The following is a 17,977-nucleotide window of genomic DNA, read 5'->3' as shown; positions in this document are numbered from 1 at the left end:
CTCCATCCGGATCTGGTCCGTCACACCTTTCGGATGTGGGGTTCTCCACGGATAGACCTGTTTGCCACTTGGGAGAACGGGCACTGCCCGTCATTCTGCAGCCTCAAGTATCCGGTGCAAGGAGCTTTGGGGGACCCGTTTCAGATGTCTTGGTGCGACCAGTTGCCTTACATGTTCCCCCCCACACTCTTGATTCCTCGGGTTCTGAGGAAGATTCGCCAAGATTGGGCTCCGGATTGGTCGAGAAGGGTGTAGTACATCGACCTTCTCCATCTCTCACTGTGCCCTCCGCTCCGTCGCCCTCTCAGGGCAGATCTCCTCTCGCAGTCGTAGGGGCAGTTTCTACACCTCCAACTCCAGAGCCTGCACCTACTTGCCTGGAGGTTGAATGGGGCAATCCGAGTTCTTTCTCTCTCCCTCCGGAGGTAGTGGATGTTATTTGATCAGCCAGGCGACACTCCACTAAGACTGTTTATGCCGGCAGGTGGTCAAAATTCGTGGCTTGGTGTGGAGAGAAACAAATTGAACCCTTGAAAGCCCATCTGCCTGATGTTCTGTTGTTTGCTTTAACTTTAGCACAGAAGGGTTGTGCAGTTGCGACTGTCAAAGGCTATTTGTCAGCACTGTCAGCCTTTCTTTGCCTTCCGGATCAACCTTCCTTGTTCAAATCACCTATTGTTGTTAGGTTCTTGAAAGGTTTAACAAATACATTTCCTCCAACTCCGTTGCTTATGCCTCAGTGGGACTTAAATCTGGTTTTGACTTTTTTAATGGGTTCACCTTTTGAACCCATGAATTCTTGTCCTTTAAGGTTATTGGTTCTTAAGACAGTGTTCCTGATAGCTATTACGTCTGCTAGGCGTGTGAGTGAACTTCAGGCCCTGAGTGTTAAACCTCCCTTTACTACATTCTTTGCTGACAAAGTGGTGCTGAAAACCAGGGCGACTTTTCTCCCTAAGGTTGTCACTCCTTTACTTATGGGGCAATCTATTACCCTTCCATCTTTTTACCCTCCTCCTTATCCTTGAAGAAAGAGAGACTCCATCGTTTGGACCCCAGAAGGGCTCTCAGTTATTGTATTGAGAGAACAAAAGACTTTCGATTGGAGGATCAACTCTTCGTTGGATATATAGGAAAGAGGAAGGGCAGAGCGGTCCATAAAAGGACTTTATCCAGGTGGGTCATTCTTTGCATTAAGATCTGTCACGCGTTGGCAAAGAAGGTTCCTCCTGAGGGTATTAGAGCCCATTCTACCAGGGCTAAATTGGCCCTGGCTAGAGGTGTTTCGGTGGTGGATATTTGCAAGGCAGCAACTTGAGCTTCCCTCCATACTTTCGCGAAGCATTATTGCTTGGATGCGGAAGTTAGGAGGGACGGCCATTTTGCTCATTCTGTGTTTCAGGTAGTTGTATCCATCAGAAGAGCAAGTTACTTACCTTTGGTAACGCTTTTTCTGGTGGGTACACTAGCTACCTGTATACCTCACAGTCCCACCCGCCTCCCCGTTGCCTGTCTGGTCATACCAAGACTTCTGTATTACAAGTGTATATATGTTTTGATAATTTTATATATAAAGGATTGTTGTATTTGCGTTACATCAATATGGTTTTATGTATGTATTTATTTGAGCTATCGTGAGGTCGGTTGTCACCTGTTCGCCTCAAAGGCACGCAAAAAATGGGTGAAACTGACGTCAGCACGCCAGCGAGGACCTCTTATTGTCATGGTGACGTCGGACGGAGTTGCGTGCGGAGCTGTGCAATTGTGACATCCTCGTCGACGTGGAGAGCTGGGAAGAATATTTTCCGTCGAATGCCGGCGCATTGGGAGAATTCATAAGGTGAGGAATCCACAGGTAGCTAGTGTATCCACCAGAAAAAGCGTTACCGAAGGTAGGTAACTTGTTCATTAGCACCCTGCCTTGTGGGTTTACAATGCAGTGTTTAGAGGTGGCATGGATATATACAAATAGTATTTTCTTATTTAGCAAATGCATTTTCCTTGCCATGTATCACTGAAGTGCTTTTAAACAGCACATGAATTGGAATATAATAACAGACACTTTACTCTTGTTTAGCACTGGTAAAGTGCATAGAATCCAAAAGCCATCAAAAATACAGTCTAGAAAAATGTGAAAAAATCTGTGGTCACCATACAGAAAATGCAGATTTGCTACACATTGCGGGCTTGAGACATCATATTTGTCTGTCTAGTACCTCTTTCCATTGACTTGCAAAATAAATAAAATCTGTAGTAAGACCTAAACTGACAGTCTCATGAGGACAGCCAAAACCTTCCCCTTTGGATAACATCTACCACAGCTAACTACGCTTTTGAGCACCTAATGTGTGGATGATCCTAAAGAGTTGGAAGTCATAGCTTGATCCAGGAATACACTAGGATTACTGCTTTTGTAAAACAAAACATTTCAACAAAAAGTTTAAAGAAATTATGTATTCATTTTACGCAGATGTAAATATGGCTAGTCACTGAGTGTATTGACTATATGTCATATCAAGTCGTTTGAGAGCATTCTACAATATCCTAAAGTAAGCTGTGTGGTCGGACTACTGCTTTGGCGGTGGTCAGACTACCACTGTGACTCTGGCGGTCTGTAGACCACCAGCGTTGTAATGACGGCCTCAGTGCTTAAGCACAGCACTGCCATGAATACTACCAAGTAACCATTGATTTCCCAATAACGGGGAGGAAAGCACTCTTGATTATAAGCATTTTTGGAGGGTACTTGACCAATATCTCAAAAAGTTTGAAAAACGCATAGCCCTCTAAATGTGGCTTCCTACTGAAAAAATGATTGTTCGTTTATTTGTAATTAAAACTGAAAAGTAAAAAACATTAAAGTTTGCAAACTTATAAACAAATGAAGAAATTAAAATGTTTTCGAGAGTGGAGAGTTATTCTGCAGCCGGGAAATCATTATTTAGCTTGGGTCATTTCTCCGTTCAACCTGTATTTACTGTTTGATGGGTGGTGCAGATCATTATTCTCCTTAGAGGTAAAACACTCCTGACCCATGATGAAATTGTTATTGCTGTCCTTTCAGCAAATTCTTGAACTCAGTCGTATTGTATGCCTTGTAAAATATTAATAGAACCACTGTATTGTACTTGCTGTCTCCTAGCCTGCTTGCCAGTTCTGAACACCCTGCAGATCGCACATAATAAACTAGAGACAGTGGAAGATTTACAGCATCTAAAGGAGTGCCCAAGCATCAGTGTGCTGGACCTGTCTCACAACAAGTTGGAGGATCCAGACATTCTCGCTGTTCTGGAGATCATGCCCGATCTGGTAAGCAGAACCTTTCCCAAACATTCTAGCGCTTGAGATTAATTATGATGTTGTGTGACTGCTTCCTATTTTGTCTTTTATAAACCGCAAATACAAATCAACATTAACAACACATCCTTTACATGAAGCCTGGACATTCTCCGAGTCTGTTTTCTGCTTCTACTGCTAATGGTTTATGTGGTGTTGGTTGTATTTTTTTGATGTTTCATGGATCAATTTACTGTGAATCGTTCTGTGATACATGTGTCATGTTTTCAACTAGTTTGTTGGCAGGGCGCATTCACCACTCTGTGTTCTGGTGGCATTTTGAGTTCCTTTGTGTTGTCTTGCCCACTGAGATATGGCATTCTCAGTTAATGGAAGCTGCATTTAGGTGCCAGTGCTAATGAGCAGGTATAAGCCAAGAGTTATTTGCGATCCTTTTTGCACCATGAAGGGTGAGACCAGTGGTTCTTGACCTTTTGACTCAACGTCATCATTACTGAAGTCCAGGGAAACCCCCACTGATACATTATTGGAATCTAAAGAACAGAGTTATGTTTTTGAATCCGGGGACCCTGGGCTAAGCGATTTTGATGATTTGAACTGGGAAACAATATACAGAAAATATGAATATAAGCATTTATCAAACAAGTATACAAATGATGAAATATTTTATTTAATTCACAAACAAATATTTAACAAATCTAAATGTTAGTTTTAATAGGAAGGTTAGAGCTTTTCTAAACTCTACTGACGCCACCTACCATCAACACTATATGTTGCTTGAATTCTCCTACAAATCAATCCGAGGAAACACACTTGATTTTCAGCCTCCTATTTCAAATTCCTTCACAGTGACAGAATGTTTTGTATTTTTATATTTTAGATTGTGCTTCTTTATTCAAATACACTTTATTAATCTCTTAATCTTATTTAATTTGCTAAGCAGTTGCAGACGTCCCTTTGAGTAGTTGTCACAGCCCCCTCCGGGGTACCTGGACCACAGGTTAAGAACCACTGGAGTAGACTATTAAAATATTTAGTGTGTGCTGAGTTCCATCCAGACTGTTTGGACTGCTGCTCCGTTGCATTTAAAGTAAATGGATGATTGCTCTGAGATTTTTTGAAATTTCATCCTGCATCTTGAGCATTTTTTTGCAGCGTTATTTTTTCCCTCTGTTAATTTCCATGTATACTTATGATGATTACCTTGTGTGCCGTCCATGCAGCATTGCGCTTTTCTAGTGCCATTATGTTGTGGTTTGTTATGTTGCCCCTGGATAGGCCATTCTGTATTCATTTTTATTTTTATACCTTCAGGCTAGATTGAAAGGATCTTTTGGGATCTTTCACGTCCTCTCTCAGACGACCTTTTAGCAGTTATAACTAACATTTAAAGTATAGAAGAGCCATTTATAGGCTATCTGTGTCACTTCTAGTCTGTAGAGATTACCTGTTCACTATCTTAATTAGGTATTATGACAGGAATTATTATTAAATATGTGTAGTTGAATACTGCAGTAAAAAGTGTTTAATAAAAACAAATAGTAGCATGTAAACGTAGGGGTTGCTAAAAGAGGATTTTTTGATTGGTCTGCTCTGGGTGTGCAAACCACGGGCCAGATGTAGCAAATTTGCAATTTGCGACTTGCAAATTGCGAGTCCCTGCGACTCGCAATTTGCAAGTCGCAAATTGCTATGCAGTACGGTCTCTCAGACACCGACTGCGACTCGCTATGGGGTCGCAATGACCCACCTCATGAATATTCATGAGGTGGGTCGCAAATTGCGGCCCCATAGCGAGTATAGGCACTCGCTAACATGGAGGCCTGCTGACGTCAGCAGACCTCCATGTTCGTGACCTGCTTTTCAATAAAGCAGTTTTTTTTTTTTTAAGTGTAGCCCGTTTTCCTAACAGGAGAACGAGCTGCACTTAAAAAAAAAACGAAACCTTTTGTTTCGGTATTTTTTCAGGGCAGGGAGTGGTCCCTTGGACCACTCCCTGCCCTGAAAAAATATTTTTGGGTCCAGTCACAAACTGGAAGGGGTCCCATGGGGACCCCTTCCAATTTGCGAGTGGGTTACCATCCACTTGAAGTGGATGGTAACTGCGATGCCATTTGCGACCGCGTACGCGGTCGCAAATGGTATTGCATCCCAATGCGACTCGCAAATAGGAAGGGAACACCCCTTCCTATTTGCGAGTCAGAAATGCATATTGCGAGTCGGTAACGACTCGCAATATGCATTTCTGTATTGGGAAATGCGTTTAGCGAGTCGCAAACGGCAAATTTTGCCGTTTGCGACTCGCTAAACGTTTGCTACATCTGGCCCCACGTTCTCTAACTTCGTGTTGGTTCATTTGGTAGTGGATTTCTGTGAGCTGTGCAGGTTGCTCGTGTTTGAATTGTATGTGTTTATTTGTTCATAATATATTCCCCCTGTTCGTCCCTTAAAGGACCTGGTCAGCCTGAAATGCTTAGGGGAGATATGTACAGTAACAGGAGTCACATTGGACAATATGTGAATGAAAAACGTTTCTTTTGGAAGATATTTGTAAATAAAAAAAGAAACAAGGATGATCCTTGCACAGAAGGATTGTGTTTCAGATTTGAATTCTAAAAATGTTACTCTACTCCCATTGAAGTAATTAATTTTGGAGACTTGGGAGACTAATGTTTTTCTTTGAAGGAAAATAGACCGCGTGGCTAATTCAGGGTAGTTGTGCGCTTTGGGACAATTCTGAATAGTTTTAAGAACAGTTGTATGCACTTAAGGAGTGTTCTGGGACACTTCCCACTAATCCCCCCACCCCCCCCCCCACACACACCCCCAATGCCCCAGCCCCGCTCCTCCCGCCCCCCCCCCCCCCACACACACACCCCCAATGCCCCAGCCCCGCCCCTCCCTTCACCTAATGGCTGAGCCAGTAGGGGAAAAATAAAACAATAGTAAAATATCGATTTTATTTTTCAGCTGCTGGCTCAGCCAGTGGGGCGACGCTCTTTCACATTGCGAAGGACCCACCCCTGTATTCTATCTATTCAAAATCAGAGTAACTTGACTTGATGAGAGATTTTTACAGGAGCTTTGCAAAATGTACAAAATAAATGTTAATTATATGCATCTACCACTTAATAAACGAATAACACGAAGCAGCCATTGTATCCACAGAGCCCATTTTTGGGACTTTTAAAAAAAGTTAATTTTGAGAAGATTTATGTTTCACACAAGAATTGGTTTAGTAAAATGTGTTACATTACATAATGACAACCATCATTTTGCTGTAATATGTAATGTGTATGATGTATCAAAATCACTGAGGTGAATGGGTTTTCCTGTAAATGTCGCCTTGTTCACCATCCGCAAATCTATTTTATTTTGTATCTGTTAAATATTTGTGTGATCCGATAGTGATGAAATGGAAATGTTTTGTACCCTTAGTCTATGTGCTTTGATTTGATATTATATCTGAATACTCATATTAAATGTGTAAGCAACACCTCTATTTCGTGTTCCAAACATTAATGAATATTGGCTATATTTTGAACTATAACACACTTAAATCTCAATTTGTCTCTTTCCTGCTTGTAGCGTGTGTTAAATTTGATGGGAAATGAAGTGATTAAAAAAATTGCAAATTACAGAAAAATCATCACTGTTCGACTCCCGCAACTGACATTTCTGGATGACAGACCAGTTTTTCCAAAAGACAGGTACAATAAAGACTGAATTTTGTATTCTGGTATGTTTTGGTATTAAAGTCCTAGTTCTGAGTCAGGCGGATTTTTACCCGATTTTCCCCAAAACCCCCTTCTTGCAGCAGGTCCTCAGTAACCCTGCAGAAATACTCCCTAATACATATTTGCAGGGTTTCCTCGGTATTTTACCTGGAGATTTCAACTGTTTTCGGCAGCTAAATACCACATCTCATAATTCCGATGGAACTGGCAAGTGATGTCACCAGATCTATTAAAATGACTCTGCCTCTGCGAATGAAAGCCCATGACAATAGCTGTCTGGTTGGTGGAAGGAGTTGTGGGGTATAGTGATAATTACGAGCTTAAAATGAGTTTCACTTTAAGTAAAGACGTTTCAGCTGCATTTGTCACTTCCCTAGAAGAAAGCAGGGTAGGACTGGCCAATAGGGCAATCAGGCAGTGCCTGTCGGGCTGGTCTGACAGGTCAGTGTTTGGGCCTGTATTATGGTCTTTGGGCTGGTTTTTACTGTTCATTTCCTTGATATTAAAACAAGCTCTGCCTGTAGCAAGCTCAAATCCATGCAGTCTTCCCTACTTTTCAAAACACATATATAGAATATCTTTGCAAGTTCAAAACTGCCCCCAGCTTTCCAACATGGGCCTCTTTTGAGGTCCACACATACCATACAGCGCAGTTCTCTGGTCTGCAAAGACTTCTTGGGAACATTCTGCAAGCTTCCCTCGGAATGCAATCCACATGTTGCTTACCATTGGCTTTGTGGTTTGTAACTCACATTTGCTTGCTTTCTATTTGCTGGCTTTATTTGTTTTAGGCAGTCCAGTATGTCATTGTCCCTACCATAGACCATAGCCTGATTATCACCCCTCTGACTTGCTTCTTGTACTATCCCACAAGTGCTCAATTTCTTTAAATAGGCCTTTAAATTTTGTTCTTATCTTGTCTCATTTGCCGAGGGAGCTTGGTGTTTACTTTTCTTTCTCTGACTTCAAAGTAATGGATTTATGTGACAGTCTTACTGTTTACTGAGGTGTGCTAGAAGAAAGGTTGTAGGATATTAGCACACAACAACATTTAAATGTCTGTAAATGAACAGTGCAAGAATTTCAGAATATATCAGGATTTGGAAAGCACAAACAAAGCACTTTTTTTGTAATTCTGAAGTGTGGTGGAAACGAAACAAATAGAACACATTATCGCTTGTAAGCACCATAGCTTTATCAGTAAAATTATATGTCTCAGCAAATTTCAATTGAAAATTTGTTATCTGTAATGGCAGTGCGCGATCACAACATGCATACTTCACTCTACCCACCTCCACTCTACGACACTCTTCTCCTCTCTACGCCATTCTACCCTACAACACTCTACTCCATGACACTCTAAAATACTCTACTCCCCTCTACGCTAACCCTGTCCACAACACTCCACTCTGTGACATTCTACACCACTCCACTCTACGACACTCCAATCTATGACACTCTCCTTCAATCTATGCCACTGTATGCCACTCTATTGTGTGCCACTCCACTCTATGCCACTCTATGCTGCTCCACTCTGCGCTCTTTCACTCTACAACACTCTTCCCCAGTCTACACTACTCTACGACTCTCTTCTCCACTCTGTGCCACACCACACTACGTCACTCTGCTCCACTCCACTCTACGCCACTCCAAGCTATGCCACTCCACTCTATGACAGTCTACTCCACTATACTCTATTCCACTCTACTTGACTCTACCCCACTCTACTCTATGGCACTCTATTCCAATCTATACCACCCCACTCATTGACAGTCTGTGACACTCTGTGCCACTTAATGCTAGGCCACTGTACTCCAGTCTGTGCCACTCCACCCTACGACACTCTACGTCACTTCACTCTACGACACTCTATGCCACCCTACGACACTCTATACCACTCCATGCACTCCAATCTACAACACCCCTTCCTATGCTACTCTGACACTTTTTTCTACTCTACAGTATGCCACTCTATGGCACTCTACTTAACAACACTTTAGTCCACTCTAGGAGACTGTACTGCACTCTACTCTACAACACTCCACTCTACGCCCATCCACTCTACGTCACTCCACTGTGACCCTGTACTCCACTCTGCCACTCTATGCCACTCCACTCTAGAACTCTCAACTCTATGAAACTCCACTCCTTTCTACTCCAGTGTACTGCACTTTACTCTTCTCCTCTCTGCTCCACTCCTCTCTATGCCCCTCCACTCTACTCCACTGTATTGTAGCCTACGCCACTTCACTCCATGACACTCTATGACCCTTCACTTTACACCAAGCTGCTTTAAGCCACAGACCCCACTCTGCTCTACAACAACAACCTCCACTCCGCTCTATGCCCCTCCACTCTATGCCACTCTGCGCCACTTTATGCCACTCCACTCTTTGCCCCTCCACTCTACAACCCTCAACTCCACCCTGCACCCCTCCATTCTGAGCCCCTCCAATAGGCACCCCTTCGATCTTCACTCCTCTACTCTATGCTACAACACTTCACTATGCAACACTCTACTCCACAATACTCTACGCTCCTCCACTCTATGCCACTCTACATCACTCCACTCTACACCACTCAACTCCACACTTCTCCAGTCCAAAACACTCTGACACTCCACTCACTGACACTCCATGACACTCTGCCACTCCACTGTACGCCACTCTATGCCGTTCCAAAACACTCTACACCACTCTAAGCCACTCCATTCTTGTCTGTGCTCTCAACTTTTAGACATGCTGAACAGCAGCCACGCCGGTGTACAATAAGGCTAAAACACATTGGCAAAGCCAATAGCTCTTGCTTAGGTGAGACCTGTTGGCTTTGTCAAAGCTTGTTTATCGATCTAGTTAAATAATAGAACCCATTTTCGTTTTTGCACCCCGGCCTATTTTCTGTTACAGTCTAACCCGGGCATTGGTACACAGTGCACACAACAAAGCAAAAAGAAAAGTGGAAGGGAAAGAACTGATAAGGTGTTAGAAAGAGGAAAAGAAGACGAGAAGCGAAAGAGTAAACAAGGACAGAAAAATAAAAAAGCAGACAAAAAGAGATTTAAAGTAATTGCACTAAAATATCTGCACTAAAAATGGGGAGCAGGGAAGGGGGACTAGATGACTAAGACAGGGAGAAATTGAAAATACCAAAAGCACACACAAATCTTGGAATTTACAGAATACTGAACAGAAGGGGGTATAACTAGACAAGACTAACATTACAAAATAGACTAAAGTAAAAGATTAGTAAGACAGAAATCAGCAAAAATTAAACCCATAATTGGAAAAGCCAATAGATTTTGGCTTTGTGAATGATTGTTAGCCTCATAATACGAACACTTGCGTCAAGCAATATGCGCATACATTTCTGACAATCATGGCTTTCCTATTAAAGGAAACTCATTCCAAGATAGCTGCTAATATGCATGTTGTGACACATGCATATGTGCATCGTCATAAATGTGTAATGACACATGGCAACTGATTTTAATTGACTGGTCTAACATGGCAGATGACCAATTAGAGCACTAAATTAAAAAAATCAAAACAGAGAAACAAAAGTGCCTACCGGCATAAAAAAGATGTGAGCAATTCGAAAACACTTGACATCTGTTGGTACTTTAGCTTTGATACAGCACTGTTCTAGCTCTCCTGGCACCACTGTGTGTCAACACACTTTGCTGCACGTCATGAGGGGTTGGTTCCTCACCTGCTTGATTCCAAGTGGATATTAGATAATGCATAAGCGACCCAAAAACTAGAAACTGATCCACAGATATTTGCATGCTCTCTCACAACCCCTCAAATGTATTGAGCCCTTGGTTAATGTACAGATTTCCCAACTTCCTCCCAGTATGCCCTCCCAGCAGTAGATCCCAGCTTACTCATATGTATTCATAACAGGATCTCTGGAGCATATGCTTCTTTCATGTTTGTCCGAAGAAAGCACCATTTCCAATAGTGCCGAGCCAACTCCAGGAATCTGAGGTTTCTAAGCCCTCTAGCCACCAGATATGTTGCCTCTGTCAATAGTCACCCTCCGCCTATTGCTTGCTCCATGTGTTTAATCTCCTTAGACTGGTGATTACTTACCCATCTAGCCACGAACTGCAGCTGAGCAGTTTAGTAACTTTCATAGACCGGAGCTGCCAGACCTCCTTCCACCCTCAGTAGCTACAGTTTACTCAGATCCACCCTATTCCTACCTTTCCTCAATCCCAAGATCAAGGTTTGTATTTCTGAAATACCTGGATGGGATCACTGATGGGACTCTGGTGAAAACTTGAGAGGCAGGGCAAGGATCCATCAGTAAGGGGGTACAAGCCTCTCATGGAAGCATTTAAATACAATCTCATTTCAAATTATCAAAAAAGCAGTGTAGTTCATGGTACCTCCACAACTGAATTCATTGGGTTCAATATTGACATGTTTGCATTCTCTGGGTCCTCTTGCTTTTTATCAGACCCCGTGAGTATGTGCCAGATGTGTTATCGAGGGCCACAGGTGGGAATACTTCCATGTCCAATTGTCCTACCACCATCAGCGCATCCTCCCTAGCAGCTTCAGTCTACACTGGTGTGGGTATAATGGTGCAATGGTACATTATAGGTGTTCAAGAAATATGTGCATTATTGTGTACTGGTATAGGCCGAGTAAAATGGCCATCACTGTAGCACTGTAGAATTGGACAACATGTATATTACTAGTTGTGTGGAGTTCTGGTTGGTTCCCATCGACACTATCAAGGATTACACATCCTGATAGGTAGTTCTGATGCATACGAGTTAAAATATTGTTTAACAATGAAGACTTAGACTGATAGAATTGCCTTTTACGACAATTTTATCATGGATGTGTATGACTTCATATCCTTCTAAAGCTCATATTTGCCAGTAATCATAGCTAATAACAACTAGGAATCCCCCTTATGCAGTTTTGTTTAAGACATATCTATTTTCGGCTAATGACAATGCCTCGATGTAAAACTGTGTCATTTGCCACAAGGTTTCGTAAGCAATGCTTGGAGTACCAACAGGTTCGTCCTAACCCTGTTGTATAATTGACTTAATACTTACAGTTACGGGCAATTTTACTGCACCATGTTTTTAAAAATGCATCATTTGATAATAAAATTCTCAAAGATCCTCCCTGTACACTTCTATCAAGTTATCTATACATTTTTCCCAGTTTTGCCATTGTTAAAGTCCTCTCTTCCTACTCGTTTTCCATAAAAGCACTTAAAAGATGGTGCATAGAAAAACAGAGAACCCATTAATTCAAGGGGTGGCTGAGGAATTAAGGGGTGTTGACTGAAGGAGGGTATTTACCTTGATTTGATTAGAATCCATGGCAACCATGCAATTACACTGTTAACTGGAGTATTTATGTACTTACACAAAGACTCTGTGGCAGACTGTACTATGTTATGTCATGTGATGTTATCCAGAATTTGTTAGGCGCACGTACACCAAAGGTTTCATGGCGCTAAAGGTACTAGAATAAAGGGCCGTGAGGATGAACTATTCATAGGCCTGGTTGAAAAGCCATTTTTCAAGGCTTTCTGAATTTGATAAAGTTTACCTCTGGCGTTCCTCGGAATTCCAAAAAGTAGGGACTAAAACTGAAAAGCTCCGACCACCCACACGCTCTTTCCTGTATTTGGGAACAACAAGCAGATTCCTACCTTCTGACCTGACAGCGTGACCTGGTTCATATTTCCTAATTCTCTTTTTGAGAAAGAAAGGGGCACGGTTGTGTAATGATTTAAAGGTTAGGCAGCATATTTTAAAGTAGATCCTCTGCCTAATCAGCAACCTGCAAGATGTTTAGAGACTGCTGTAACATGGGCTCTTCTGGACCAAACAAGCAGGGCCGGCCTTAGCGCTAGTGGCACCCTCTGCGACAATGTTTTTTGCCTCCCCCCGCCCCCCAATGACCACCACCGCCACGGACTGCCTCACTCTCACTACCACTCTTTAACAGTGCCCCCCCAAAACTCTGTTTCTCTCCAGGCAGAACATTCATCACCAGTTATCCTGACATTTTTATTGTTGCCTGAAAATTGCTGGAGGCAAAGCACACCACAGCAGGTGCTTTTAAATCACAGTACACAACATCCCCACACAAAGTCAGCATCCAGTGCGGTGGCATAGTCGCACCGCCCTGGAGCCAGCCCTGCAAACAAGAATGGGTGGGCAGCCTCATTTTGAATGAAATGTGGCCCACTCATGTACTTATCTGGGAGCCCCAAATAGATAAAATTGTCATAGTCCAGCCTGGTCAGAACAGTGGATACTATGACTCACTTCAGAACTTCAACCAGCAGCAGGTGGGCCATTTTCCTGATGGCCCTTAACAAAAAGGCACATTTAGCCGTCACTGAGCTGGTCTGGGTATCTAAGGTTAGATGACTGTCCACAACTATCCTTAAGCTTACAGCTGATATGCTAGGCTTGGGTAGATACCCAGCTCATGAGGCCAGAATGCGTTGAACCAGAGATCAGTGCGGGTGTTAAAAATCATTATTTTATCAGAATTGGGCTTCAGTGGATTTAGGTTCACCCAGTTAAAAATATATCTCATATTACTTTGTAACTCCTGGCCAGATCGTGGGTCAGTCAACTGAAATAAAAATTGGGAGTCGCTTGTGTAGTTATATAGGCAACAACTCATGGTCGACAGCTCACTAATGAGAGATTTAATATAAATGTTAAAGATCAGGGTAGAGAGTGATGATCCTTGCAGAACTTCGCACACAAGCTTAGATGTCTTCGAAACGAAGGGGCCAAAATACACCTCTGAGAGAGGTCCTGAAGGAATGAGATGAACCAAGTCAAAGCTTTTCCCCCACAAGCCTTCTGCTTTCAAGCGGTCCACCAGAATAGTGAATTCAACTGTATCAACTGCGGCTGACAGATATAATAGTATCTGTGTTCCCTTGCCAGGGTCCCTATTTGATCTTAAATCGTCAATATCCAAGCGCATCACTATTTCAGCACCATGCTCTGGGCAGCACCCCAGTCTGCAAGGGATCCAGAGTCAGGGATGACTGTAGATGACAGGCTATGCATTGTGTCACATTGGATTGCTTAAGTTTAGTTGACAAAGGCAACAGAGAACTTGGCTGATAGTTTTGGAGAATTGCTGGGTAATCTCTGGCTTCTTTTAGAGTGTAATCACTACAACATGCTTAAATGATTGAGGTACAATCCCCTGCCTTAAGGATGCATTTAGCACATTTAGTAGAGGACCTTCCACTGCCACTGATGTGGCACTCCTAGCCAGTGGCAGGCAAGGGTCTGCTGAAGATTCCGACTTTAAAGTTCTGAAGGCTTCTTCAGTCCAGCTGGGGGAAATCAGATAGAGGAATGTGGCTGTAGCGTGGATGCTATGCTTTCTCTAATTAGAGTATTTTTTTTCAATGAAGAAAGTGTTCAGGAAGTTGTAGCGACTCCAGGTAAGAAGCTCAATGTCTCTGACTAGTCTTTCCTATGATGAGAGCTCACCCAGGACCTTAACATTTTCTTTTTGCCGGTTAGGTGCTTCAATTAATCTTTGGTGCAGAAATGACACAACAATAATGTCTGATATTTCTTTATCTCTTTCTTAAACCGTAATCTGCTTTCGGAGCTATAGTCTCTATGCCAGTGCCTCTCTCACGGTTGGAGGCAAAGGCTAGCTGTTTTTAGTTAAGATTTAAACCAGGGAACAGTTTTTTTCATATGCTTCCTCACTCGTTGAGGCGCAAAAATATCAGTTGTCGAACTTAATGTGGCACAACGGGTGCCTTTGTGGAGCTCATGTATTGTAAACAAGATGGCAGCCAAGCTCAGAATGAGTGCTGTAGGAATTTCCCTGCGTTATTTCACATGTGGGTGGAGCTTTTTACCACTATTTACCTAATGGAAGGAGACCCAGCAATGTGAGTCCACTCAGGCTCTAACTATAAGAGACTTTATGGAAGCCAGGGCAGTAACTACCGATGGAATTCCACCACTCATCATAATAGATGCCCAATGTCTCTGAGACAGAATTACTCGGTACTCAAACTCTGGAGCCACTAATGCTGGTTTCTGTAACTCCGGACCCGATAGTTGTGTGCACGGAGATACTGGACCAAGTTTTACCACATGCATGTGTGGTCTCAATCAAGCCATTTCAAGGATTGCAGCAAGGACTGAGGGCAGGGGACAGCCCAGCTCCCGCCGAACTCCTGCCTCATCAAGATTGGTGATCATATATTACCCTCTCAGTCAGGTCAACTCCTTGCCCTTCCACCCTTCTTGCTCCAAGCCCCCTATCCCAGTACCTGCCTGGTTGGAGCAAATATGCTCCCACCATTCAGGCCAAGACTTCCTACAAACTCACTTATCCCCTCAGGGATGGAACTCTCCGGACCAGTGGCAGAGCCTGGTTCTGAGTGTGTCCCCTTTTCCTTCCGGGGGGACAACCCGGTGCCAGTGTCAGAGCCCAGAGCTGTGTGAGTACCCCATTTCTCCCTGTTGGGACCATAACATGGTGGGAACAGACAAAGCTCTCCTGCAGGACTGAACCACACATAGTCTCACTACCGATCTACACCCATGATCCCCTACTGGACATCTCGCTGCTATTTTCTGCCTGCTCTGAGAATGTGGAAAATGTCAGCAGATGTGTCCCTTGAATCGGGAAATCACACAGAAAAGGGTCCGGATAGGCTGGGTCAATATGGTTAGTTCCTCCACAGAGGAAAAATGTGTAATTTCTAGATTTTGGCGTAAGGACACTGGCCAGAAACCGTGACATCGGCCCCCTGGTGTCCTTCTCGAAAATCAGTAATACTTGTAATATGAACAAAAGTCGAAGATGGGAAAAACTACGTTGCTTACAGTCTCCACTGTTCCTGTCTCAACCTATTGTCTAATACCTTACTATATTTCGATTTCTCTGCATCTTATGGTTTACTGGGTTCAAATCCTTGACTAGTTCTTTTCAACCCAATGTTTGTTTAGCTTTCTTGCAGCATCATATGGTAAGGCATCAAGTGCCACTCAGTATCCACTTATGCAAAGAGAGCATTTCTGTAAAGCAAAAGGAATATGTTGTATGACATCTGTACTTTTCGTACTCAACTTTCCATACTATAGGATGAGCTTTAACTACATGCCAGTGAGCCAGTCTCTCTTTATAATAGTCTTGTATCAGAAGGTGCTTTATTGTTTGGATACGAAACACAACATTTAGAAGGATAAAACTCTGTGCACCTTAGAGATCTTGTGAAGGATACAACTCTGTGCACCTTAGAGAGCTTGTGTTAAAGTGTGTTACTAAACAACCAACGGCACTCTTACAGTTAATTACAGATTTTACTGTAAATATTAAGCTTTGACCCTCTGGAGTAATATACTCCTGTTGGGAATGAAATGTTCCCTTTTTGTATACTGATGTGCACCCCTACCCTCAGTATTCTAGTAATCTACCTGCTTGTGAATACCGGTACCTTGATTTTCTTTTTGCCCCAGCACACATGAAATCCAATCTATTGTCTAGAGAGGTGCCAAAATTGTACACACTAGTGGGCACAGGACTACTGGCTGTGTCATTTAGGAAATGTACTGTGAGTGGTGGTGGCAGTATACAATTTTCACAAGCCTTTTCACCTGTTCACAGTGAGAGCTCATTGTCAACAGATTTCAAATCTGAAGGTGGCTGGGTATAAACGTTAGCACACACAAACGATTCAAAATTATATTAGGTATAAGTCATATTATTCTAAATGTGCTCGAAAAGGAAAAGTGGCCACCAAACAACTCTTAAGAACAGCAAAAGTTATAATATTGAAAAGTGCCTTTGAGCACGCAAAATCGAGTCCACAGTAAACGGTACCAATCCTTTGTCCTTTAATTAGAATTCAAAGATTCTAGCCAGTATGTGTTTCATTGTACTGACTTGTTGCATGCAACTTTATCAAAGCTAAGAGTATACAAAACACAACTGTCTTTAAGTAATTACACCCACGAAAGACAAACTGACATTGCCTATTCTTGCAACACAACATCATGTATGACAAAGTTTCACAAATTTACGGTGAGAAAATACCATGTGTGGAAGCCCAGAAGTCTATTAGCATCTGCACCATATATAAAAATTAAAGGTGATCATAGACCTGTTCATTGATCTCCTGATATGCAAACAAGAATTTTTGCCCACAGGCCTACTTGTGTAAAGTTTCACTTACATGTGTTGCTCAGACCCTGTGCTTACATCCCTGTTTGGACATCACTGCCAATGATGAGTGGAAGCAAGACTCTGTGTTAGTGAGTGTGTCAATGCTGAAGCCAGTGGGATCCATTTGGGATTGCTTGTGTTTTGACATGGCTCAAAATCCTTGGCCAGTCGAAGTGTGTTGTTTGCATTCCTGAGCTGAATGGTGCAGCTCTATACACCGAAGTGCTGACTTGCGAAAATCATGATGACCTTTGTAGAAGGTGCTTGCTGATTATTCCTTTCTAAGTCAGCAGCTTTTGTTGTTGGAGGGAGAGAGCCATCTGGCAGGGATGGACCTTTTGTCTTTCCCTTGATTGCTCATCGAGGAAGGCTGATGACAGCACAGTACAGAGGTCTGCACTTATTTTGCTCATGTTGTGAGTGCTCCTATTTGGGGCCAGTCCCATAACTACCTGCTGGGAGAGACACCATCTTAAACAAAGACTGTGTCTGTGCTGGAGCCAGGAAATTAAATGTATAAAGGAACCACACTAAACTGGTTCCTGGACTTTACAGTGGATTCACATCCCCTGTCTTCCAGCTGCAAGCTTCTTTACTGAAAAAAGGATGGGGGTACTCCGCACAGAACTCTGAGAGCTGCTGTGATCTAGGGATGATAGCCAGTCTCCTGGGGTGAGGAACATCCCCCTCAAGTCTGTGTGCACTCCTTGAAAGCTGTGAGTATTCTTGAGACCTGGG

General features: G+C 42.8%; 1 protein-coding gene across 3 annotated transcripts in view; it reads left to right on the top strand.

Moving 5' to 3' along the window:
• DNAAF1 (dynein axonemal assembly factor 1) overlaps positions 1-17,977 on the top strand; it is a 319,527-nt gene that overhangs the window by 171,312 nt on the left and 130,238 nt on the right. For all 3 annotated transcript variants that reach the window (XM_069216210.1, XM_069216209.1, XM_069216211.1), the window contains exons 8-9: positions 3,143-3,309; positions 6,886-7,007. In XM_069216210.1, coding sequence (XP_069072311.1) covers positions 3,143-3,309; positions 6,886-7,007 — 289 coding nt within the window. The remainder of the gene's footprint in view (positions 1-3,142; positions 3,310-6,885; positions 7,008-17,977) is intronic.

This window comes from Pleurodeles waltl, chromosome 12 (assembly GCF_031143425.1).
Source record: "Pleurodeles waltl isolate 20211129_DDA chromosome 12, aPleWal1.hap1.20221129, whole genome shotgun sequence".
Lineage (NCBI taxonomy): Eukaryota > Metazoa > Chordata > Amphibia > Caudata > Salamandridae > Pleurodeles > Pleurodeles waltl.
The sequence above is the reverse complement of the archived record's forward strand: the minus strand, read 5'-3'. Positions and strand labels throughout refer to the sequence as shown.